Below are 26,157 nucleotides of genomic sequence, written 5' to 3'. Positions count from 1 at the left end.
ATAAGCACCTGGCTCCTGCCTTCAGATGAGCGCTGTATGCCGGCCGCAGCGCGCTACCGCGGCGGCCATTGGAGGGTGAACCAACGGCAAAAAGGAAGACCTTTCTCTTTGTCTCTCTCTCACCGTCCACTCTGCCTGTCAAAAAAAAAAAAAAAAAAATAGGGAAGCATTTTTTTGAATTGCCACATGGACCAAAAAAAAGGGAATGAACACATAACACCTATTCAACAATCATCTAATAAATCTGGCCCCAGCATTTCTACCTTTTTTAAAATATTGATTTATTTTGGAAATTCAGAGTTACAGAGAAAAAAGGAAAGAGAGAGAGAGAGAGAGAGAAAGTCTTCCATCCAATGGTTCACTCCCCAGAAGGCCACAATTGTCACTACTGAGCCACACAAAAGCCAGGAGTTTTATTTAGGTCTCCCAATGAGGTGTAGAGGTCCAAGCACTTGTGCCATCCTCAGCTGTTTTTCCCAGCCTATTGGCAGGAAGCTGGATTAGAAGTGTAGCAGCCGGGACACAAACCAGTGTCCATATGGGATGACGGCATTGCAGGCAGTGGCCTTACTGGCTACGCCACAGCACCAGCCCCCAGCATTGCTTCCACCTTCCTGTAGTGTCCTTGAGGAAGTCACCCACCATCTCCCATTCCCTATTCCCAGTCAGTCTTGAATGTGCCTCTGTGAACTTCAAGGATGGTCCCATTCCACTGCTGCTAACTAGCTACTTAGTCTTCAGATCCCTCAGAGTAAATGAGGGATGAGCATGTGACACAAAGCAGCTAAAGTTCAATGCTACACTTTTCTTGGAACTATTGTGGAAGACATTTCTTTCTGCTCCACTGATTACCTAAAATGAAAATTCATGCTTCTCTTTACTCTATAAGGAGGACCTGCTTTAAAAGGAATCCAATACACGGCAAACTAGAAATAATAGAAGAGTAGCTAATTATGGAAGAAGAAAGAATGAGAGGCAAAGACTGAGACCACCTCTGCATCCACATCTTTGTATGTCTTGATACAGCCCTGACTTCACTTCTTTTTCCAGCTATATTAGCTAATAAAATCTATTTTTGCTTAAATCAGTATGAATAGATTTTTGTCACCTACAGCCAAACTTGTCCCAAATTACAGAAAGGCCACTTGGCTTGTTATGGATTCTATAGCTTGAAAGTAGAAAAATGCCATACTCAAAGCAGGAAAAAAAATGGTTAGCCATGGATACAGTGGCTAGGGAAGCCTTGGTTCGACCGGATGTGATGTTTTTAGCTGGGAACCTTAAACAATGAGGCAGACCCTGATCATAAGACAAATGATCCTAAGAACATGTAACTCACCGGGGGCAGTCTCATGAGCAAACTACAAGGTCTGCTTATATGTTCAAGGACCACAGGCTTCGAATTATGCCCATTAGTGTTAAATAGAACTTATTTGTGTCCATTAACTGAAGAAGACTGGGACATTCTGGCTACATGTCAAATAAAGGAGTAGCATGACCCTCTCCAGGTTCCAGTGAGATTCAGATTCCTATAATCTGACCAAAGGATGAAAAATAGCTTCTTTTGGCACAAGACTCATCACACATCTCTTCTTCTGCATATATGTGTGTGTGTGTGTGTATGTGTGTATAATATATATGGATACATATACATATAATATATATATATGTATATATATATAATTTTCCTTTGCAAGAAAATAATCAAATAAGTGTAATCAAACTTCTTCAATGTACTTGGGTCTCACTTTTCTTGAGAAAGGGAATGCTTCCTCTTGCATTCCCATTTAAGGGAACAGAATATCAACAGAAACTATAAGGTCAATGAAAAAGAAGGCAAGACATTGCCAAAAATGAACTTTTGAAGGTCAAAGATGTGCATTTTAACTGCAAATTAAAGAAAATAAGGCTAGAGAGACCTACAGAATTAAATAGGCACATAAACTTTCAACATCAAAATGCAAACAAAACATGTAAAGCCCCTTGTAAAAATCTAAAATATAATACCAAATGTTAAATGTGGAAATCTAAAATCGACTAAAAAAATAACCAAAACAATTGGTTTCTAACAATTATAGATATTATATCCACTTTCCTCAGTATAATCACTATATATAAAATATATCATTTCATATAGATTGAGAAACAGTCACTTCATCAATTGTGATTGCAAGCAGAAGGTCAATAAAGAACAGATTCTGTGTTCCCTAGAAATGTCCCCAACTGCATCCTTTCACAACCAAATATTGTCAGGTTTGAGCTGATTATCTACATTTTTAAACAAATATTGTCTTTGGAAGGCTTAATCAGCTACTTAGCTGGCATAATAAATGCATGTACACTGGAAGAGAATGAGGCACACACAAACAAGGCACTCACCTTTTCTCCCCTGAGGATTGTGGCAATTTTCATGGATGCACAGGCCCCAGGCTGACCAGGAAGATACTATGCAGTCCGTAGAGCAAGGGATATTGCAGAGCTGAGAGACTGAAGGGGCAGGTCCCAAACATAATGTCTTTTCCACTGGTCTAGAGACTGAAGGACAAAAACATAACAGTCTGTGACATCCTCTGGACATCCCTAGTATGCTCCTATCTTCATGTGTTTGCTTTGTTCACATTAGCCTTAGGACTAAAAAGAGTAGATACAAACAAAATATTGTTCTCCAATGCCTTTTGCTGAGCCTCACATTATGAGCATTTTGGGTGAGATAAGGCAAAGAAGACAGAGACAAAGGGCATGCACTTGAGAGATTTGCTTCACAGAATATTCCCTGGGAATCCAAGGAGGACCGCAAATATCACAGATATGAATTATCTATGGAGTTATGATTTGTAAAAAAATTAAATGGCTTGGTGAAGCTTCAAGATGAGTCTATCTTGTCTATATAAATGACTTGGTTGCTGTGAAAAAATCAAAATCGAACCCCTAAGGTGAAGAATTTAGCATAACCAATCTTCTGCTGTGATTCCCCTGAGGGGTGGAGCTCCTGAAGACACAAGAAGAAAAATGGTTCCTAAAATAAGAAGAAAAATCGGGACCTGTAACTGCAGAACAGACCCCCAGAAACCAGTTTTATTAGTGAAGCTGTGTAGAGATGCAAGATGTTTTATCCTTCTATTGGGGAAGGATAAAACTATGAACTTCCAAATCTTTCTGGTATGTACCTGCCCCAGAAGAGGGCCAGAGCCAGGTCACTTCAGGATACAGCAACCATCTGTCCATCAATGGCACTTGCCAATTATCCTCTGTATGCAAACCCTTTGTGGGTATCATGAGAATACAGACAAAGGAGAAGATAGGATTATGCTCCCTGCGAAATTAATGAAATAAATGATCTAGGTTAGCAATATCTGAGAATGATGCCCTAAAAAACAGCCAAAGGAATGACTAATTATATTTGCACTGAGTGACCCATGCTAAGAAGGTTTTTGAAGCAATCCAGTGTTTGTGAGCAGTTTAAGCTTAAACGGTTTTATTAGCTTGTACAGTTGTCTATGTATTTCCTAGATGTTATTTCCAACCAGGGGAGCAAATGGCAGAAACCAGTGTTAGAGTGTTAGGTAGTGAGCCATACTTTTTCTTTGCTTCCTCATCCTTTCCCTGTGTCTAAGAGTCAAATCTGGAAGAGGTGACAATAAATCATAGCTCTGACCAGCAGAACTGCACACACAAACCAAAACAATAGCAAAACACAAGAAATACTGTCCTGAAAAATCTGCATTGCAAGGGGGGAAAAGTGTTCCTAATGAACAGTGAGGCAGCTTGAACTGCTTAGGAAGCGAAGGGGAAAAAGAGATTGCAAAGGAAAACAATGAAAATAATTTGTTTGCAATTAATTTCTTTCACAGTTTACCAAAAGGATTTTGGAAATAAAAGGCAAGGGCGAATCAAGATTGTGAATGTACATATAAAATATTGTCAATCAACTGGAAACATAGGGAAAGGAAAGCAGACTAGATATTACGAGAAAGTGAACGGAATCACTCAGGGAGACTGTGGAGAGGTAGTGATCAAACGAAGAGTATGCTGAAAATAGCAATGGGATGAGGAGACCGGAGTGACCACAACAGGGGGCATACCTATGAGTCTGATGGACCACAGGCACAAAACAAAGTGAGAGAAGACAGTGTCAATGATTTCTCACCCCAGGAGTAAGGAAAATAAAATACATGACACAATCATTCATTGAGAAAACGATGTACCTATTCTAAATCACAAAGCGTCCATTGGAATCAGTAACTCTGGGGTGGTGTTTGGTTTCACAGAGCTCTCAGTCTTAGCATAAAGGAGCATGTTTACACAGTTGATAGATATCATATAAATTGAAAACTGCACAGCTGAATATCTTAAGGTGGAAGTGAGCTTGGGTCTCAGGTGCATGTCAGCATGATCTCAGAAATTCAAACTTGGGTTCCAAAAACTAAACCTTGGTATGATGGAACAGGAAGCAGGGCTCTGTTCCAGTTCTCCCTTGACAGACATCAATACTATTGTCCCAATACCAGGTTGTCTCCAAGGTATAAACCCCAGGGTGGGACACATTCTGTGGTCCCTGTGTTCCACACATGTGCAGCATATACAGTCAAGAATCTCTGAACTTAGTGGGCTGACTCACAACAAATCCTATGCTTCTTTGGCCCTTTGCTGCTTGTCTTTAAGAAGTACACCTGCTTTTTCTAACTTGTGCATGAGTGTATTATCTCATTGGACTCAGACACAAGTTGGTAACCCACCCACAAGGACCCTGCTCAGCACCATGTGTTAACACTGTGTTAAGTGCTGAAGCCATAACAATAAGAAAAACACATAAGGTCCCTGCCTTCATGGAATTCACATTCCAATGTGAGTTGACACTAACCATGCAGAAGTCCATAAGCCCCAAGAAGACTGGAAAACTGTACCACTTCCCCTCTTTCTTTTGCCATGACTGTTTCTTCCCAAGAAACGTTAAATGCCCAATGATCAATAATAACAATACCTCAGACTTCCCAACTCTAAGACCCAGAAGCCAGCTGCTACCACAATGTCTGCACTTGAGGTTGGGCCCTAGACTACAGCAGCTCTTGGGCATATAACAGGTTCACATGAAATCTTATTTGAACCCCCCGGATGTCTGTGCAAGCAAAGCCTCCAAATATCATGCAGGCAGAAAGACTATAGAGCATGTCCCAAATCAAGAACACTGTATCTACCCAGGTATTGTGTTTAGTGAGATTATTTTTGAAGAGTTGTTGAAGATTGGGAGGTGGGGGCTTAGGGTTACATCTCAAGAAATTCCCTTTGATAAGTACTTGACTGTTGGTTAGGTGACTATTCAACATTAGAGCTAATGGGACTCCTAAGAAGAAAGGGGCATAGTATGCTACAAAAGAAAAGGCAGGACTTCCCTGTGGACTACTAAGTGACAGTATTATAGGACCAGGCTGAATTGAGACCATTAGTCACAGCAGTCACATCTGCTCAGCACACATTGCTTTGATGGACAGTGGATCTTAATCTGAACCAATAAATTCTTTCATTTCCTTGAGACATGCCCAAGACTGTGCATTTAGGCACTGAATCAATGTACTTGAGTCAACCTATCTCTATCACAGACCCCGTGCCCCCACCACAGGGTACATTTGCTCCAGAAATACATCATAAATAAGCCACAAAGCACTTAAAGCTTCAGAGCACTTACACAATAATCTTCCTGAGATAAGTGAACACATGGCATTTCTATACCTATTGGCTTTTAGCGCTAGAAGGGAGAGTTAGAGCTAATATGGCTTAATAGATAATTTTCACTGTAAAACTAAGCTTCAAGATTTGAGGTGATTTCTCCAATTCACTTAGCAAGTTCAGAGCAGAGCAAGGTCCGAGCCTTGTTCCTGATGGCTAACTCACCTCTACCTGTCCTTGGCTTTCCTGCCAGAGAATGAAGTTACCCAAAAGGACAGATGACGTAATCTGTACCAAGGATATTTTGTTTATGAGTCACAGTGACCACAAATGGAAGTAGCCAGTGACAAGAGAATTCACAGGCACTCATGAATCTTGCAAGTTTAAACTAACTCAAAAAGTCCAAATTGTTCTGCTCCTTCAGTGCTCCTGCAAAACTCTATCACTTACCTCCACTAAGGAAGAGGTCATGAAACTAACATGTGCTCCACTTCAAGTAGCTTCTACCTTCTTTGAATGTTTAGCCAGGTTGCAATACAGTTCTCTCAGAGGTCGAGTAGGGTGGGGACATTCTCCAGGCCACCTGTTGAACAGTTGGACTGTCTAATGCGAACTCTCATTTCCCCTTGGCCCAACTTCAGGTATGATTTCTGTGGTGACAATCGCTGTTTTGCCATTCACGTGCACTGCTTTCTCTGAAGCTACTTCCTGAAATGCATCAGTCCCCCTACTAACTCTGTCTTCTCTAAGGCAGTGAATCCCGCTCTACTCAACACACCTGTTCAGTGCATGTTTGTCTTTGCCCCACATTCTCCTTTGTGATCCCATCACCTTGAAGCCTTCCACCATTTCCTCCTGACCAGATAAATAATTATCCTAGTTTGTATAGCCTAGTTACACCAGAGGCAGCGGTGTCATTCCCCATAGAGACTTCTCATGGACCTAAAGAGTTAAACTACACAAATAACATACTTTGGACACCCCTGGACCTTTACGTAGCAGCATTATGTAAATACTAAAGAATACATTACATACATGCAAACAGTCATTTCATGTTCGGAGTATTTTGGTGCCTAACCTGGAATTTTTCATTTGCAATATCAAATTACTAAATTGATCTACCTTACAACAAATGTTGAAGCCTGCTGATGATTGCAAAGTTTCCTTCAATACTTAATTACTCCATGAACAGAACGGTAATTAGCACGAGGTGCGACATGTTGGATAGGGTTATTTTTGATGTTTAAAAAGTATTCCTAATCCAAGAAGTGAACAAAGTCCATGGTTTTCCTGAAGAATAAGGTGATTTCAGAGGAGCATAGAAATGCAGTCAAAATGAATTGCAATTAAGAAGAAAAATGTTTGTTGTGATCATTAGCACTTGACATTTAAAGAAAAAGGAGTACCTTCACATTTTATTCTTTGAAATTAAATCAAACTCTAATCTAAACTAGAATAAAAATTAGCACAGGAATAAATTAAGTCGCCAAAGAGTCAAAAATTGTATAGCATTTCACACCCCCCACTGAAGGCTACTTTGGAAGATTAGAATTAAAAGGCTTTTAAACACTGAAACAGGAAATTAAAATGAAATTACATAATAATATTTAATTAATTATAATTAACCTCTCTAGTTTATAAATAATGAGTCACATTTGCTTAATATAAAAAGTTATTATAGGAGTTAGTTTTGCTCTCTTATATTTTTTAAATACATCGATTACCAGTACTGGAGCACAAAAAATTATCTTGAACATAGTCAAAGATTTATGTTCAAGACAAAGAGTTTTAGAAATGTAAAAAAATAATAAATTTGGGGATACCCCAAATCTATATTATTTACATTTGTAGTAACCCTACACATAAACTGTTCTATCTTCAGTTGATTATAAATAATATGTTTGATTTCCAACATAACCCTGAACCCCACAAAGAAGTTGGAAAAAGAAGTTATACTTATTTCAATTTTCCAAATCAAATACAGGCTCTGTAAAACGTGAAAGGAATTTCTTGCTCAAGGACTTACCACTCCCTTGTTTCACGACATTGCCAATAAAAGAGCAATTGCTCAAATTTAATTCAAAACTAATGAAAGAGCCAACGTAGGTAAAAAGGCTGCTTTCTAAGTGATTTTTGAGAAACGATATTGCCCCTGACATATTCATTTAGGAAGTGGACTGACTTGCCAGAAACTCCATCCACCTACTGCTAAAATAAAGGGGCCTCTTCTATAGACTGAAGAGTCAAAAGGTTGAAGGGGAAACATAAATAATATTACAGTTTTAACTATAAAGCTGTTTTCCTTCAAGAAGCATCATGCATTATTTTGGTTGCCTTTTGCCACAGGGATTTGCAAAATAATGTATCATTCTCTCAACTTAGTGAATAGAATAAAAGCAAATTTGTCTTCTACTACTTAGAAGCAGCTTAAAGAATTAAATCACATCTCATCCTATTATACCTAATAAAGCTTAATTTTAGCCACATTGTGACTCTCTTGGCAAAGTACAATGTAACAATTTGGCAGGAGGATGCATGTGTATGTACAGTGGATTTAATATTGAAAAATAATTCCTGCAATTAGAAATAATTATGTGGAATTTGGCCACATTTCAAAAAGTTTTCCAAATTTTATTCATTTCATATAGCAAATTAGAAAATTCCTACCGATTAGTTATTTTCCTAGGGCTAGAGTAACAACACTATAGACAAAGAAGGAAAAAGAGTGTTCAGAATAAAAATGAAAGCAACATAAATGATGCATGAAATTTTAGAAACAACCAGAATCAATAGCCAACACTCACATAATTAAAGAACTATACTAGTGCAGAGCCCTAGGTTCATCTATCCCTCCCTCATATATTTTCTCCTCTGTTCTTTCAGAGTTGCTTTCTGGTTATTTCTTAGCTTTTTAGCTAACAGCTAAAAGGGAGTGAGGGTGGGAGGAGGTAATGTGGAGAGGATAAAAAGAACCAGACCTGACCTACATAGCATCTTTTACACTTTAAAAGTTAAAAATACCATTATTGATGAGAGAGAAGGGAAAGGAGACAAGTGAGAGATGGGGAAGTGGTCAGGCCATGGGAGAGAGAAAAGGCAGTTGAGCAGGTAAAAGAACAGTTATCTCTAGAGACATCAATGGCAGAAATGTGCACTGTCAGGGAAGTGCAGCTTTTAAAAGGGTCCAGGAGTCCTCTTCAGACTCAGCACTTTGCAAGCTAGAATTCATTTTTTCCCCTAGAAACAATGGCAAGAGCTAAGTGAGAGCAAGCCTTCCCAGGGAATGACCAAAACATCTATTTAACTGATTGATGTTAGTAATAACTGCTAATACACACTGATGACCTACTAGGTTCTAGGCACTGTTCTAAGGGCTTGAATGCAATTCCCATTTAATCATCACCACCACTCTTATGTAGGCATAATTATCATTTCCATTTTGTATTTAATAACTGAAGGCAAGTTATTTGTCTAAGATGGCAAGGCTAAAAATTCAACTCAGATCCAGAGATCTCTTTTTATATATGTAAACAAAACAGAGTCCCATGAAGGTAAGCATAAGTATTTAAAAAAAAACATATTTATTTATTTAAAGATACAGAGACTGAGGGAGACCTTCCATCCAAATGTCCAATTACTCCAAATGCTGGCAACAAGCAAGGTTGGGTCAGAACACAAAGCAAGGAGCCTAAAATGCAATATGTGTCTGCCCCAGGGGTGGCAGAGACCCAAGTACTTAAGAGCATGCATTAGCAGGAAGTTGGAATGGGAAGTGGAGCTGGGACTTGAATCCAGGCACTCCTATATAGGATTCAGTGTCCCAAGCAGAATCTATACTCTCCTCAACTAAATGCCTAGCTCTGACACAGGGCTGTCAATAGCCCAGGTACTTACATGCTATACTATGACTTTGCATTTGTAACAAAATGATGAGTAAAAACAGCAAAGGTCCCGGAGGACCCTGGGCAAGAAGTGGAAGAAGTACTGTGTTTAAACGTTTTTATACATAAAAACACTGTTGAGATAAGTAAGAAGAAACAGAGCTGTGTCCCCAGATTTCAGTACTTATAAAAATGGCCTGTTATCCCACCAAGGGATAACCAAGGAAAACAGATTTTACCTATATTATTTTCAATAGTAGATGTCCTACCATGAAAACACTCAAATGTTTTGATGATAACAAGAAGGAGAAATCCATATTCTTTAAAATAACACAGTCCTCCAAGAAGAACAGCACAAACTCCAAAGATTAAAGCTCTCTCTATGGGACAAAGACAAGGGTAGGGATTCATGGTGATTATTTTCGAGGACCAAGGAAGAACCATATGTCTCTAAAGTAAATGTGCACACTGTCTGTCTATGAAAGGAAGGGAAAACAAAGGCCTCCCTAACCCCCTGTCCTTGTTAGCACAATGTTACTTCCAACCAGCAAATTGTTTTAGACCGAACAAGCTAACTCAACTTCAAAGGAAGGTTCACAATATTCATCAGGTCCCTAAATAATAACAGGAACAAGACCTTGAGAAAAAAAAATTAAATGCAGATTAATTATTTGGTATGAGGAAGTACACAATAAATTTTAGAAGTAAACAAAAATTATAAACTGCAACCCCTGCGTTTTAAACCTGAATGAAAATTCCTTCCTTGGAAGTTCATTAATTTATCTCAAGTTCAAATTTGTAGAGCTCTCCACTGTGTCAAGGTCAAGATTCTAAATTACAGCTTTACAAATTACAGATTATACTATTCTAAATTAGACAGCCCCCACTCTGTTTAAACCAATGGAATATAACAAAAACCCAAATCAGAAGCATTGGGTCAGAATAAGGAATGAGTAGTAGACAGTACAAGAATTTATAATATATTGGGGCTGGCGCTGTGACATAGCAGGTAAAGCTGCCATCCTCAGTGCCAGTATCTCATATGGGCACTGGCTTGAGTCCTGGCTGCTCCATTTCTGATCCAGCTCTCTGCTAATGCCTGGGAAAGCAGTAGATAGCCGAAGTCCACATGGGAGACCCAGAGGAAGCTCCTGAATCCTGGCGCCTGGCTTCAGATCAGTGCAGCTTCGGCCATTGCGGCCAACTGGGGAATGAACCAGTGGATGGAAGATCTCTCTCTCTCTCTCTGTCTCTCCTTCTCTCTATGTGTAACTCTGACTTTCAAATAAATAATAAATAAATATTTAAAAAAAGAATTTATAGTATATAAAATCCTTATGATTGGCATGTTGGGGAGTCAAATTTCTGAAAACTACCTTAAGTATAATTTTGAAAACTAATTTCCAGGATATTATCCTTAAAACCCCGTTTGACTGAGATCCTACCACTACCTGGGCGAACTGGGCAAAGCTCTTAGCACTTGAACTTTAATAAAATAAACAGAGTAGATTATTCAGTGCTCTTCACCTTTGCTGCCTGATCTCCTCCTTAAGGAGTATTTACAAACATTTTCCTTAATTATCTTCTCTCCATGCCATGACATTTTCATATTACAAATATACTACACAAAATATGTGTGTGCTTTATATTTTTTTAAAAAGCACGTAATTTTATTTCACCCTAACAAATAAACTTTTTTGTCCCTTGAGGGTGCTATATCCCCATTGAAGATGCATGGATTAGAACAATGTTGAATATTTAGTGGGCTAAGCAATTTATGAGTATAGTTTAATTAGTAAAACTCTGAGGTTAAGTACCACTAGAATCCCCCATTACCAATATAACAAGTAAAGCTTACAACGATCTGTCCAAACTGCTACAACGAGAGAGCCAGGAATTGAACCCAGGAAGTGTGATGCCATTTTTATCTCTTTATAACTGTTAGATATTTCTAGGTTGCAGAACTGAAACACTTAGATTCAGCAAAGATTTCCATAGAAGTAGGCTAGAACTCCCTTTAAATTTGAGTGCATTGCTTATCCATACCGATATTGTGTTTAGAATTGAATTCTATATGCTGGTATTTTCACTGAAATAAGAAGGAGATAGTACATTAACCAAATAAATATGCTATTTCTGATAATTTTCTTTTTGCTTTAAAGATTTACTTATTGATTTTAAAGTCAGAGTTACAAGAGACAGACAGATCTTCCATCCACTGGTTCTCCCCAAATGGCCTCAACAGCATAAGCTGGGCCAGGCCAGAGCAAGGAGCCAGGGGCTTCTTTCAGTCTCACAGGGTCCCAAGTACTTGGACCATCTTCCACTGCTTTTCCCAGACCAGTAGTAGAGAGCTGAACCAGAAGTGGAGCAGTGGGGACACGAACTGGCACCCATGTGGGATGCTGGCATCGCAGCGGCAGCTTTACCACTATGCCACAATGCTGGTCCCTCTGGTGTAATTCTGATACATGCAAAGAATAAGGATAAAACAACTACTAAGCTATAGAATTTTATGAATTTTTTTGCATAAATAGCAGACCTATTATAAAACTTGGTTTTGAAAATTTGCAGTCTTTCATTTTTCACATATACATATATCATCAGAGAAAATGGGTAATAATTGGTAAATAATAAACATATAAATAAAGCAGAGAGGAGCCAGCATTGTGTTATAATAGGTTAAGCTGCTGCCTGCAAAGCTAGTATCCCACATGGGTACCAGTTCCATTTCTGGCAGCTCCACTTCTGATCCAGTTCCCTGTTAATGCAGCTAGGAAAGTAGTAGAGGATGGTCCAAGTTCTGGGGCCCTTGCACCCATGTAGGAAACCTGGAAGAAGCTCCTGGCTTCAGCTTGGACCAGCCTCAGCTGTTGCAGCCATTTGGGGAGTGAACCAATAGACAGAAGATCTCTTCTCTCCTCTCTTCCCCTCCCCTTTAAAAAACTACAGTGACATTATTTCACATAAAAGATCCATGGGCATACCTATAGATTTGTAATCACAAATAAATATTAATTCTAAAGTTATTTTTAACTATTTTTAAAAGATCAGATGATTTAAATTTTTCCAAATATTAGATGTTTTAAGATATGGCTATACTAACTGCTTTATCTTTTGGACACATATACTTTATAAGTTGAGATAACTAACAAATATTGTTTTGTTCAAATCAATGATGCTCAAAGACAAGACACAAGTGTCATGGTTAATGTTTGGATTGGTGGACATCTGAATGAATAGCAGACACGGATTTTCAGGCCTTTGGATGCTCAATGTCTTTACAGGGAGGAGCTCATCTTAGCACAAGAGTCAGGAAGCTTCCAGGGGCTCTCTGTGGTCATTACAGATACTGGTGACACACACCATCTGCAAATCATCAGCATTACCTATCCAGAACCACCATGCCTCCAGTCGGACCCAACATAGTGCAAGAACCACATGGATTCCCATTAGAACCTCTCTTGCTTCCTGACATAATTCTTACACTGACAACAAAGACTGGATCACATTCTGCAGGTCAGAAGCCCATAACAAATTTGGCCTCTGAATTTCACATTGGCAACTAATTACATGAGGTATCTTCCACCTATGATTACTTTATTATTTATGTGTAATTATTTTTAAAAAACTGAGAGTTGGGTGGAGCAAGATGGCAGCTGGGTACAGGTGATCATCTCCCCACAGACATGATTCTGAACAACCGTTTGTGAACCAAGACTCCTTCAAAAGAGCTTCAGAGGCCAGGTGAGAGTCCACAGTGCCTGGTTTTATTAGAATAATCAGAAAAAAATGCATTGAAGAAAGCACAGATGTTTCATATCTTTAGTATGAAAAATAAATAACAGAACAATTAGTATAATATCACTATTATTATATTATATATAACATTATATATTATATGTTTTTATATTATATTGTAATTTTATATTATTATATTATTATAAGTGGTATAAAACTTGTTATATGGGACATCAAAAATTCAAAATGTAAGTAGAAATGAACTTTCAGTATGTAATTCTTTATTAGTATTTCTTATCTTTTTCTTTTCCTATATTTGCAATCAGTCAAGTTGTTACCATTTCAAACTAGCTTGTTACAACCGGAAGATATTTTAAGTTCCGTAGTAGTCACAAATATATATATATATATATATATATATATATATATATATATATATACATATATATATATATATATATATAATATGTGAAAATCAATAAACAATTAATCCAAAGACAATAATAGAGAAAATCATCTATGAAGAAAAATTGTAAGGGAGAGATAAAGGAGAAAAGGAACTACAATAAAACTAGGAAACAACTAGCATTAAATTCTCCAGTTAAAAGTCATAGAGTGACCAAGTGGATTAAAAACAAAATTCAATTATATGCTGCTTATAGGACACACCCTTTACCTCCAAGGACACGTGCAGGCTTAAAGTGAAAGGATGGCATAAAGTACTTCATGCAAATAGAACTCAAAACCAAGCAGGAGCAGCCATATGTATCTAATATAAAATAGATTTTTAAATAAAGAAAACAAGAAAAAGGGAAGGCCATTATATATAATATAGGCTTTAATCCACCAGGATGAAATAATATCTGTAAATATATATGCATCCAACTTCCGCTCACCCAAATACAAGAAGCAAATGTCATTAGACCTAAATGGGGAAATAGGTTCCAATATAATTATAATTTAACTTCCTACTTTCCTTTTATTTTTTTTTCTTTTTAAAAGATTTATTTTAAAGAAATAAATTTACAGAAAGAAGGAGAGACAGATTGAGAAGGTGGGAGGGGAAGGGAGAGAGAGCAAGAGACAGAAAAACAGAGAATGAGAATCTTCCATCCCCTGGTTCACTCCCCAAATGGCTGCAACACGCAATTCTGAACGAGATCGAAGACTGAAGCAAGGAGTTTCGCTGGGTGTCCCACGTGGGTGGCAGGGACCCAAGCATGTGGAGCATTTTGCTTTTCCCAGGCCATTAGCAGTGAGCTGGAGCAGAAGTGGATCAGTTGGAACAAAACTGCTGGCCATATGGGGTGTTAGCAGCCCAGGTAGCAGGCGTAACCACTACATCATAATTCTGGCCTCAACATCTCAATTTCAGAAATGGTCAAATCCTCCAGATAGTAAGTCAACAAAGAAACGGCAGTTAAACTGCACCCTAGACCAGCTGGGACTAACAGATATCTATAGAACATGCCATTCAACAACTGAGGAATGTACATTCTTCTCAACAACATACAGAGCATTCTTGGTGATAGATCTTATGAGGGTAACAAAACAAGTTTCCACAAATTTTTAAAAACAGGAATCTTTTTGAGTATGTTTTCTGATGACAATACAATAAAACTAGAAATTGCTAACAAGAATAACAGTGGAAAGTACAGAAATACATGGAAATTTAAAAACTTAATCCTGCACAATTAACAGATCAAGGAAGAAATAAGAAAGAAATATTAGAGTTTCTTAAAATTAATGAAAATAGAAACAAAACATACCAAATTCTACCAGATACAGTAAAGGTAGTATTAAGAAGGAAGTTTATTATAATCAATATCTGCATCAAAAAACCAAAAGATCCCAAGTAAGCGACTGACCACTTAACTCAAGAGAAAATGAGAAACAAATCAAGCCCAAAATTACTAGAAGGGAAGAAGTTACAAAATTTAGAGCAGCAGTAGATGAAATAGAGACTAGAAAAGACTAAAATTCAAGGAAACAGAGCTAGTTCACTGAAAAGATAAACACAAGTTGGCAAACCCTTAGACTAAGAAAAAAGTAGAGAAGTTTCAAGTGAATGGAATCTGAAATAAAAAGGAAAACAATGCAACTGACACTACAGAATTACAAAGGATTTTTACAGATTATCAAGAATAATTATATGGCAAGAAATTTGAAAACCAAGGGGAAAATGAATAAGTTCCTGGACAAATACACCTTACAAAGTTTTAAATCATGAGGAAACAGAAAATAAATAGATCAATAATGAGCAGGGAAATTGAATCAGCAATAAATAGTCTCCCATCCAAAACAAACAAAAAAAAAAAGGCTAGGCTAGATAGCTCCACTTCTGAATTCTACTAAACATTTACAGAAGAATTAATACCAGTTATTTTAAATTATTCCAAAGAAAATAAAATAAAAGTGAAAGTCCCTCCAAACTCCTTTTACCAGGCCAGTAGTACCTCGATAACAAAACCAGACAAGGACACAGAAAAAGAGTAAGTAAGCTACAGTCCAATATCCTTGATGAATTCAGATGTAAAAATCCTCAATAAATTCTAGCAAACTAAATCAAATAGCATATTTTAAAAATTCATCACGTTCAAGTGGCATTTTTCCTAGAAATAAAAGGATGTTTCTACAAGTGAATCAGTAAATTTAATATATCACATCAATGGAAGGAAGGATAAAAACCAAATAATCATCTCAATAGATTTAGAAATGACATTTTATAAAAATCTAACCTTTATGATAAACATTCTGACCAAATTAGACACAGAAAGAACATATATAACAAGACAACAGCTAGTATTATATCGACTGGCGAAAAGCGGAAGGCTTTCTCTCTAAGATCTAGAACAAGAAAAGAATTTCCATTTCCAGCATTTTTATTCAACACAAGATTAGAAGTCTTAGCTGGAGCAATTAGACAGCAGAAAGAATTAAAGGCATCAAAACTGTAAAAGAAGAAGTCATGTTGTTGGTTTTCAGTTGGCATTATCTTACAGGTACAAAACCCAAAGATCCCATCAAAAAACTATTAGAACTAATAAATGAAATGAGCAAAGTTACAAGAAATAACGTCAATGTATACAAATCAATAGCATTGTTACACACAAATAATTATCTGTGAAAGAAATCAAGAAAGTAATCCCATTTCCAAAAATTACCAAAAAACTAAGTAATATGTTTCAACAGAGATGAAAGATCTCCACAGTTAAAACCAAAAGTCATTTATGAAAGATACTGAAGGAGGACACAGAAGTGTAAAGATATCCTGTGTTCATGGATTGGAAGAATGGATATCATTAAAGCAGCCATACTACCCAAAGCAATTTATAGATTCAATGCATTTTTAAATGTGGATTTAATTATTTATTTGAAAGCCAATGTGGTAGAGACAGAGAGAGGTCTTCCAGGTGCTGGTTTACCTTACAAATGTCTACAACAGCCCAACAACTAGTCTTGTGCTAGGCTGAAGCCAGGAGCCAGGAATTCCATCCTGGTCTCCCATATGGATGGCAGAGGCCATCATCTGCTGCCTTCCCAAGTGCATTAGCAGGAAGGTTGATTGGAAGTGGAGCAGCTGGGACTCAGACTAGCACACTAGCACACTAGCAGTTAAACCCGCTGCACCATACCACCAGTCCTGCGGTTTTCAGATTCAATCTAGTCCCCATCACTCTTGGTAGAATTGTAAATTAGCATAGCCTTTGTGGAAAACATTATGGATGTTCCTCAAAAACTAAAATCTCATCTACCAATAAGACCATCTACCAATCCCACTGCTGGGTACATATCCATGGGAAAGGAAATCTGTTAAAGAGACATCTATACTCCCATGTTTATTGCAGTACTATGCACATCAGCAAAGAAATGGAAACAACTTGTCCATCCAGTTAAGAAAAAGAAAATTCAGTACAATGGAATACTATTGAGTCAAAAAAGGATGGAATTTTGCCATTTACAACAACATTAATGGATGTGGAAATTATTATGTTGAATCAAATAAGTGCAGAAAGACAACTACTACAGAACCCGAAAACCTGATCTCATAAAAGTTAAGAGTATAAAGAAGGTTATCACAGGCTGGGTAGAACAGAGAGGCAGGAGGCGGGGGCAATGTTGATTAACAGGTGTTAAGTTAGAATTAGATGAGAGTAAGAAGGTCTAATGTTCCACTGCCCAGCAGGTAGACTACAGATAATGATATAAAGTACTGTGTACTTCTCTAATGAGAAGAAAGAATTGTGAATATTTTTACCATAAGGATATGTTAAGTATTTGAGGATACAGTTACATCTACCCTGATTAAACATAACACTATATATATGCATCAAAACATCACATGATATTCCATAAATAAGTCACTTCAAAAGTTTCCAAAAAACTGATACAGACTGCCACCTTTTTAGAGAAGAGAGAGTTTTTATCCTTTACTATACTGACACTTGCATGCTCTAAAAAGGCTTTACGTCTTGAGGGCCGGAGCTGTGGCATAGTAGGCTAAACCTCCGCCTGCAGTGCAGGCATCCCATGTGGACACTGGTTTGAGGCCTTGCTGCTCCTCTTCTGCTCCAGCTCTCTGCTATGACCTGGGAGAGCAGTGGAGGATGGCCCAAGTGCTTGGTCCCTGGCACCCACTGGGAGACCCAGAAGAAGCTCCTGGCTTCAGATTAGCTAAGCTTCAGTCATTGTGGCCATTTGGGGATTGAACTAGCGAATGCAAGACTTCTCTCTCTCTTTTTCCCTCTCTCTCTGTCTGTGACTCTGCCTCCCAATAAATAAGTAAATCTTAAAAAAAAAAAAAAAACTACATGTCTCAAAAAGTAGCCAGTAAATGAAATGAAATGCTAGACTACTTGGAACAATCTTTTTCCTTACAGATGTACTCCTACATGGAGTCTTGAAATGGAAGAGATAGCAATCGTTTGTTACACAACATTCTATTTTTAACCAATGAGAAAAATCAAGGCCTGGAGTGGCTATATGATCTGTTTTAGAGCAATAGTGTAAAAATCCACTTAAATTGCACTGTTCTAATGCTTCCTTCACTCATTTATACTTCCTCTAGTTTAAAAAAAGAAATAAAAAATAAATGATGAAAATTATTGATTGATTCTATCATGGTCAACTGCCTCCTATAATTCACAACCATTCAGGACCTATTTTATTCCACAGATGACAATGTTCTCCATGAAGTGGGTAGTTCTTCCCAGTCAGGTAGAAACACCCTGTTGACAGGCCTAGATCTTTCCATGACCAGAGAGAGAACCATCAAGACCAGATTCCTATGATCAAGAAAAAAGAAACTACAGGACCAGGACTATTCTTTCAGTGATTAGTTTGAAGTACATACCCTATCTATGATTAAAAGCTATGATTCTGCAGATACTTAAATAATATCATGTACACTGTGTTATATCACCCCTGTCACACACAGTCTAAAGGAGTAGGCACCCTATGTGTCCTGTTCACCATTTAAACTTCTGCCTTTCTAATATTGACAAGCAGATTGTCAGCATTCAACAAATACTGAATAAATACATAAAGCAATTGGTATGGCTACATGAATCGCATAACTCAGATACTACATAAAAAAAGAAAGTGTGGTAGCAAATACTTGATGCACATTTGAAAGAGTAGGAAGATGCCTGAAAATCCTGTTATAAAGTGTCCTACATGTAAGGGGACTTCAAAAAGTGCCTGGAAATTGAAATCAAAAGAATAGTTGATTCTGATGCAAATAATTCTGAACTCTATGCATAGTTTTTTTTTTTCCATATACCCAGTTCCAGAACATTTTGGAAGTAACCTTACATGACTGTGTACCTGCAGTCTGCAAAAGTTCACCTAGAAATAGAGCAAGCAGGAGGTGAATGGTAGCGCACTCTCCTCTTGATAAACTTTGCTCTCAAGCTTAAGGCCAGAAGAGCATCTCTTTCCCTAATACTTACACCCAGAGGAGTGAGTCTTTCTGTTTCATGTAATGGCCAAGTTTATTGGACCTATGGCCCTATCCATGCATGACCTTAAAGCATAAAGTACCTACAGTGGCAGCATGCTTTAAAAGTTCTCTCTGGGCATGGGCATTTGGCGCAGTGGTTAAGTTGCAGTTTGGGATGCCTGCATCCGGTATCACAGTCCCTGACACTGCCCCTGATCTTGCTTCCTGATAATGCACACCGTGGGAGGCAGCAGGGAGTGGATTCCTGCCAGGTATGTGAGGCGCCCAGATTGAATTGCAGGCTCCTTTCTTTGACCTGGCCCAGCCCTGGCTGATGCAGGCTTATTGGAACTAAACTAGCCAACAAAAGATTCATTTATTCTCTCCCTCCCCTTTCAAATAAATAAAATAAAAAGTTCCATATGGAAATTAGAAGGCATCCCTATAGTCACAAATTCTTATAAAGTTGTTTCAAAGTTAATTAAACATTAACATGGAATTCAGGTGACTAGTCAAAAATGATTCCACATTAATAAAAACAGAGTAGCTGAAAGAACTACTCAGTGACAGATTCTTGGATATGAGAACAACCAGGACAGTTTTTATTAGAAAGAAGATGCTAAGACACACATTGAAAAATGGCTGATGGAACTAACGGGAAGCTTAATAGGGCCATGTATCACAGGTCAGAATGATACATTTATTGGTTGATGATTTCAAAGTCCAAATATTTAAACAGAAACAGTGTGAAAGTGTGCAAATTAGGCCACTTGCCTTCAGTAACCCTCTTAGCAAACAACAGTGTAATTTTGATGAATACATTCCTCATCACAAATCTTCTGGAAGCATACAAAACTTCCTTGACACAGATCAGTATCACACAAGACATGCCAGGTGAGCTATAACGCAATAAAAATGGTGAACAACTAAATCTACCCACACTTTTCACTCCAATGTCTGCTTCCCTAAGGAAGAAGTTTTTATTAAAGACCAGCGCTTCCCCTAAGCATTGTTACAAAGTACCAGAGATGAAAGTGCATGAGCCTACATTGCAGTGAGCTTATCACTGGACTTAGGAATTAGGTTTACATACAGAAACTATAGACTTAGAAAACAGGTATGCGATCAGGCACCTGTGCACACCATATCCACTGTACGTGAAGGAGGAATTCACAGAGGAGAAGGATCATGGACGTGTTAAGGATTTCTACAAAAGCCTGGAGTAACCTCCTCATAACCATGAAAGTGGTCTGTAATTCTTTTGCTTTATAGTGGATCATGGCTTAGGGTCTCCTGCAGGTACGTAAGCTTTCCTTGATGCCTTTTGGCCCTATGCATAGCTTGGTAGGATGCAAATTTTCACCCATCCCCCCAAAAAATGCAAGGATGGGCACAGGTGCTGTGGTGTAGTGGGTAAAGCCACTGCCTGCAAGTGCTGGCATCCCATATGGGTGATGGTTCAGGTCCCGGCTGCTCCACCTCTGATCCAGCTTTCTGCTATGGCCTGGGAAAGCAGCAGAAGATGGCCCAAGTCTTTGGGCCTCTGCACCAGCATAGGAGACCCAGAAGAAGCTGTTGGCTCCTGGCTTCAGACTGGCACATCTCCAGCAATTATGACCATCTGGGCGAGTGAACCCGCAGATGGAAGATATCTCTCTCTCTCTCTCTCTCTCTCTCTGTGCCTTTCCTCTCTCTCTCTGTGCCTCTCCTTCTCTCTGTGTGTAATTCTGACTTTCAAGTAAATAAATAAATCTTTAAAAAATGCAAGGATGGTTCATGTAACTTACTGCACAAGCAGACTGAAAGAGGAAACCAAAATTTCATCATAGGAAAAGTGTGTGTGTGTGTGTGTGATACACAAGGGACACTCAAAAAGTTCAGAAAATGCATACTGAGAAAAAATATTCATGAGTTTCAAAAAGTTTTTATATCAAAATTAATCTCTTGATTCAGTTTCCATGAACATTCTTTAGTATCTTGTATAAGTATTTGGACATATGTGTATATATATTTCATATATACATATATATTCAAATACACATGTATATTCATATATACTATATATACATTCATGGATTCCATGGCTATTAATCAAACAGGCAAATATCCAAAACAAGGAAACAACTACCTCTATTTAATAAATGTCATCTGATATAAATAAATGTCATATAACATAAATCACAAGCAAATCCCATTTAAAAATGAAAATTCTAAATATTTAAGTCAGAAACAAGGTAGGGACAGCAGCTAACACTCCCTAACAGCATACTAGATTTTCTACCCAGTGCAATAGCATAAAAGAAGACATAAATGTTAAAATATTAACTGAGAAAAGATAAATGGTACTATTTATGTCTAATTGTTAACTAGATAATTAGGGAATATCAAATAAAACTGTAAGGATTTAAAAGACAGTATAACAGACAAGGTTTTATAGGTCATTGTTCATTTCTCAGTGTCTTCCTGTCAATGCTCTTACTCTCCAAACCTCGTGGAATTTTAATTGTTACTGTGGTAATGTTGGGGGGAGTGGCACCTTTAAGAAGTATCTGTGTAATGAATGCTTGGCACACATGTGTGGACTATGTATTATTCAGGGAGTTTCTCTTGTACATCTGCACATGCCCTCAGTCTCTCATTCTTGCTCTGCATTTCAATAGCTAAAAAATGAAATAAACTTAGAAAAGATTCTATGCCGGAAACAACCACCTATTTGGTTTACAGAACTAAAAATTTTATTTCAAGTAAAAGGATGATGTCTCACATGTTTAAAAAAAGGACTATGGAAAATTTTGACAATAGTTAAGTAATCTTATGTATATATAATTATGAAAACTGGAATTCGCTACATTTACTACTTAAGTGCTTAGGAGACAAAGGTGATAGCAAAACTGTGAAATGTAGATTTAGATCTCTAACAGTGAACATCTATGGGGGTGCATGGGGAAGGGGATTTTGGGCAGTGGGAGTGGTCTGCCTCAGGGATGAAGTATTTTACAGTTGATTTATTAATAGCTGCAAGTACACAGTTATAACTACCTTTTTATCCCTGCTTTTCGTTATGAAGTAATCATATAGTCACAGAAAGTTACAAAAGCAAGGAAAAGAGGGAGGAGAATGAGTAAGGGAGAAAGACCGAGACAGAAGACAGAACAAACCAGGGAGAGGGAGAGGGAGAGGAAAAAGTTGAGAGGGATGGGGGGAGGGGGAGGGGCAGGGGAATGAAAGGGAGGAGAGAACTTCCACTTTGACCATGGCCTTGTCTAAATAAGGTCGGAGTTTGTGAACTCAAGAGGCTTCCATAGCCTTGACAGCTCGTGACAAGAGCCTCGGATGATTACTGACGTCATAAATAAGAGTGTCAATTGTTAAATCAACAACAGGAGTCACTGTGCACTTACTCCCCATGTAGGACTCATATTAAAGTATTAGTTTCTGACATCTAAACAAAGGTATAGAAAGATATTCTCCAACATTATTGGAGGATAGTTAGATATTCTCCTACATGTTATATATTACTAGAAATGAAAACTAAATGCCCTTCTAAAGGGGAATGATAAAATTAAACAAGATTCTTCATACTGTAGACCTAAGTAATTTCTTTAACAAGGGATATACATACATAACAGGGGACTCCAAAACTTCTGGAAATTGAGTATTATGCCAAAGAACTATGCTAGATCTCAAAAGTATTCTGTGCCAAAATAAACTTATTTTAAATTTCCTTTTCTATCAGTTGTCTGAAGTACCTCCATACGTACCAGCATGGAAAAATCAAGTGACAAAGTCAAGTAGCTGAGAAATATATAATTTTTCTCCATGTAGGAAGGTAATTGGCTCCAGGTCACCCCACTGATACCAAAATTCAAAGATATTAAAGATGCTTATGTAAAATTATGCAGTGTTTGCATACAAGTTACATACATACATGCTCTCTTAAAGTCATGTCTGGATTATGACAAATACCTAATATGATGAAAATAATTGTCATACTGTATTGTTCAGGAAACAATGAAAAATTATCTGAAGTGAAATAATGCAAGCACAGGAAGAAAAGTATCACATGGTTTAATGCATATGTGGAGTTCTAAAAATAGGTGATTCACAGAATTTAAAAGTGTATTTGTGTAATTGTAGGTACAAGAGGCTGAGGAGGGGAATGTGGAGAGAGGGAAAGAGAAAGCCTGATTAACAAGGACTAGGTTATAGCTGGACAGGTGTATAAAGTACTAGGGTTCTATTCAACAGTGAATATAGATGGTTTTAATGTGCTATGTGTTTCTCTATTTTAAAAAAGAAGATGGGATTTTTGGATGCTTTCATTATAAAACAATGTTAAATTCTTGAACAGATAAGTATCTTACCCTGATTGGATAATATACACATGTAATGAAACACCATATTATAGCCCATAAAAATGTATAATTTCTGTAAGTCTGTTAAAATTTCAAAACACTTAAAGTCTGTACATGTTGAATAGAGATATAATTTTTCCCCTGTATTTTCAATCCACAGTTGGCTGAATCCATAGATGCAGAACCCCCGGTTTGGAGTACTAACTGTAGTATATATATTTTTAGAAACAAATGTGGTGGTGGGAGATACATATGCATGTAAGTACACCACAAAGTAGACCAATACATTTAGAATAACAACCCCTGAGACTACTGGGGTAAGCTCAAGGATTTTTTTAATTTTCAGCACTATGATTTATCTATAAAAATTTCCAGAACACACCTTTATTATAAATAAAATAAACTAAAATTAAAAATTAAACAAAATTCAGCCTCCTTGAATTATTTCAGATTAATATATCCCAGGCTTACAGTGTCAAAAGCTATTTGGCATATGGTATTATCTTTTCATCAGCTATTCTTGCTTTTAATTACAGTTTTTCATAAGCCTGAAGAATAAAATGATAATGGTACCATCTCAGAAATAATTTGTCTATTATGTAAAACTTCCTAGACAATCTCAAAATTCATCCTGAAGGTTTGTGCAAATCTGCAATAATCCAAGGAAAATCTGGAGGAATTTCTTATTCTCCTGCCACACAAAAATAATACTTCATTGGCATGAACACCATAATAGAATTCACATGATTGAAAATAAAGAAAATCTTCCTTAATTTTCACCACAACAGATGTGTATTTTGATTGGATCTGCTCTTGGTCAGTCAATGAATTTGCACATGTATCTTATTGGTTCAAGACTACATGCAAATTACCTCATAAATGTGATGTGTTCCTTTCGATACGGAATAGCAGATCCTAGCATCCACTTAATTTTTTCAGGCGTGATTTAATCAGAATAATTTTTCAGACGTTTTCTAGGAATATGGGGTTAAATAAGTGCAGTCTAGTTAAAATATCTTGAAACTAATTTCATGCACGTACCCTACTGACCCTCAGTCAACAATAACATGTCCGTAGGGTAGAGAGTGCACATTAACATGCAGTTGACACTCAACAATCAATAGCTGGGTATACTTTAAGCAGAACATGTAAGAAAATGAACAGAAAAGAAAAGTATGCATTTGCAAAATGAATAGATGGAAAACACAATGTTAGATAACAGAACAGAAAAAAGACAGTAGAGGATGTGCTTAGTAATATACAGATATAAATACTTGAGACAGTAGGGGAAATAACAATCACATGATCATACAGACTTAAACTAGATATAAAACAAAAGGATATTAAACAGATTAAACCCAAAACTTATGGGTTTGGAGTATGACTAATAATTGCCTTTAAAAAAAGCTAATTTCATACTAAAAAAGGAGTAGAATCCTACTCCAAATTTGTATAATTTTCAGGAAACAATAATTTCACATACATATATTTTTTTCAATAAATATCATAGCCATGTTTCCCGTCTTGGGACTCACTGAATCTAAATATGTAGTGTGTAGCTCAGGGGAAGCACAACAAAAAAGAGTTGTAGGAAGAGATGTAATCTTTGGAGGGAATTGTAACCCCACCTAGTCCACAGAGAACATTAAAAGTTCATTATTACTCCTAGTTTAAAATGCACCACAACCACAATGGAGTTAGAGGATCAACTTACAAAAGAAGATATACAACAAAGAAACAAACAAAAAAACTTAACATTGTTAGTCACTAGAAGATATCACCACATAACCATCAAAAAAGCCAAAAAAAAAAAAAGAAAAGAAAAAAAGAAAAAGAAAAAACACAGGATAAGAATATAAAGCAACAAAAACCTCATAATTATATATAGCTGTTAAGTATGTAAAATGGTACAATCTATTTGATATCTCATTTAACTATATTCACTCTATCATTCAGTTATTTGCCCAAAAAAGAACATATATTTTTTCACAAAAGCGCAGTTCAAGAATGTTCAAGTTGGGTTTATAAATAATAGTGAAAAAATCAGAAACAAAACCTAAAACCCCAATGTCTATCAACACAAGAATGGATGAACAAACTGTGCTATAAACATACAATGGAATATTATTCAGTAATAGACGGATAACATGAATGTAATTCAGAAACATTACCCTAAGTGAAAGACAATACTAAAAAGCACATAGTACAGCATACTTCAAAAAGTTTATGGAGCAGCCAGAGTTTTTGTGCAGCAGGATAGCCCTTGGCTGCAACACCAGCATCCCATATGGGTACCAGTTCAAGTCCCAGAAGCTCCATTTATGAACCAGATCCCTGCTAATGTACATGGGAAAGCAGCAGAAGATGGCCAAGCACTTGGGCCCCTGCCTCCCATGTGGGAGACACAGATGAAGTGCCTGGCTCCTGGCTTCAGCCTGCCCCAGTCCAGGTCATTATGACCCTTTGGGGATTTATTCAGTGGGTGGAAGATATCTCTCTCTCTTCCTCTAACTCTGCTTTACAAATGAATAAACGTTTTAAAATAACTTATGGAGAAAATGGAATTAAAGATAAA

At 37.3% G+C, this 26,157-nt stretch overlaps 1 protein-coding gene across 1 annotated transcript in view; it reads right to left on the bottom strand.

Moving 5' to 3' along the window:
• The window catches only part of THSD7B (thrombospondin type 1 domain containing 7B), an 864,031-nt gene that overhangs the window by 567,699 nt on the left and 270,175 nt on the right, over positions 1-26,157 (bottom strand). The window contains exon 5 of the mRNA XM_062199372.1: positions 2,380-2,535. Coding sequence (XP_062055356.1) covers positions 2,380-2,535 — 156 coding nt within the window. The remainder of the gene's footprint in view (positions 1-2,379; positions 2,536-26,157) is intronic.

This window comes from Lepus europaeus, chromosome 1 (genome assembly GCF_033115175.1).
Source record: "Lepus europaeus isolate LE1 chromosome 1, mLepTim1.pri, whole genome shotgun sequence".
NCBI classification, from domain to species: Eukaryota; Metazoa; Chordata; class Mammalia; order Lagomorpha; family Leporidae; genus Lepus; species Lepus europaeus.
This window is presented reverse-complemented; position numbering and strand designations above follow the sequence as displayed.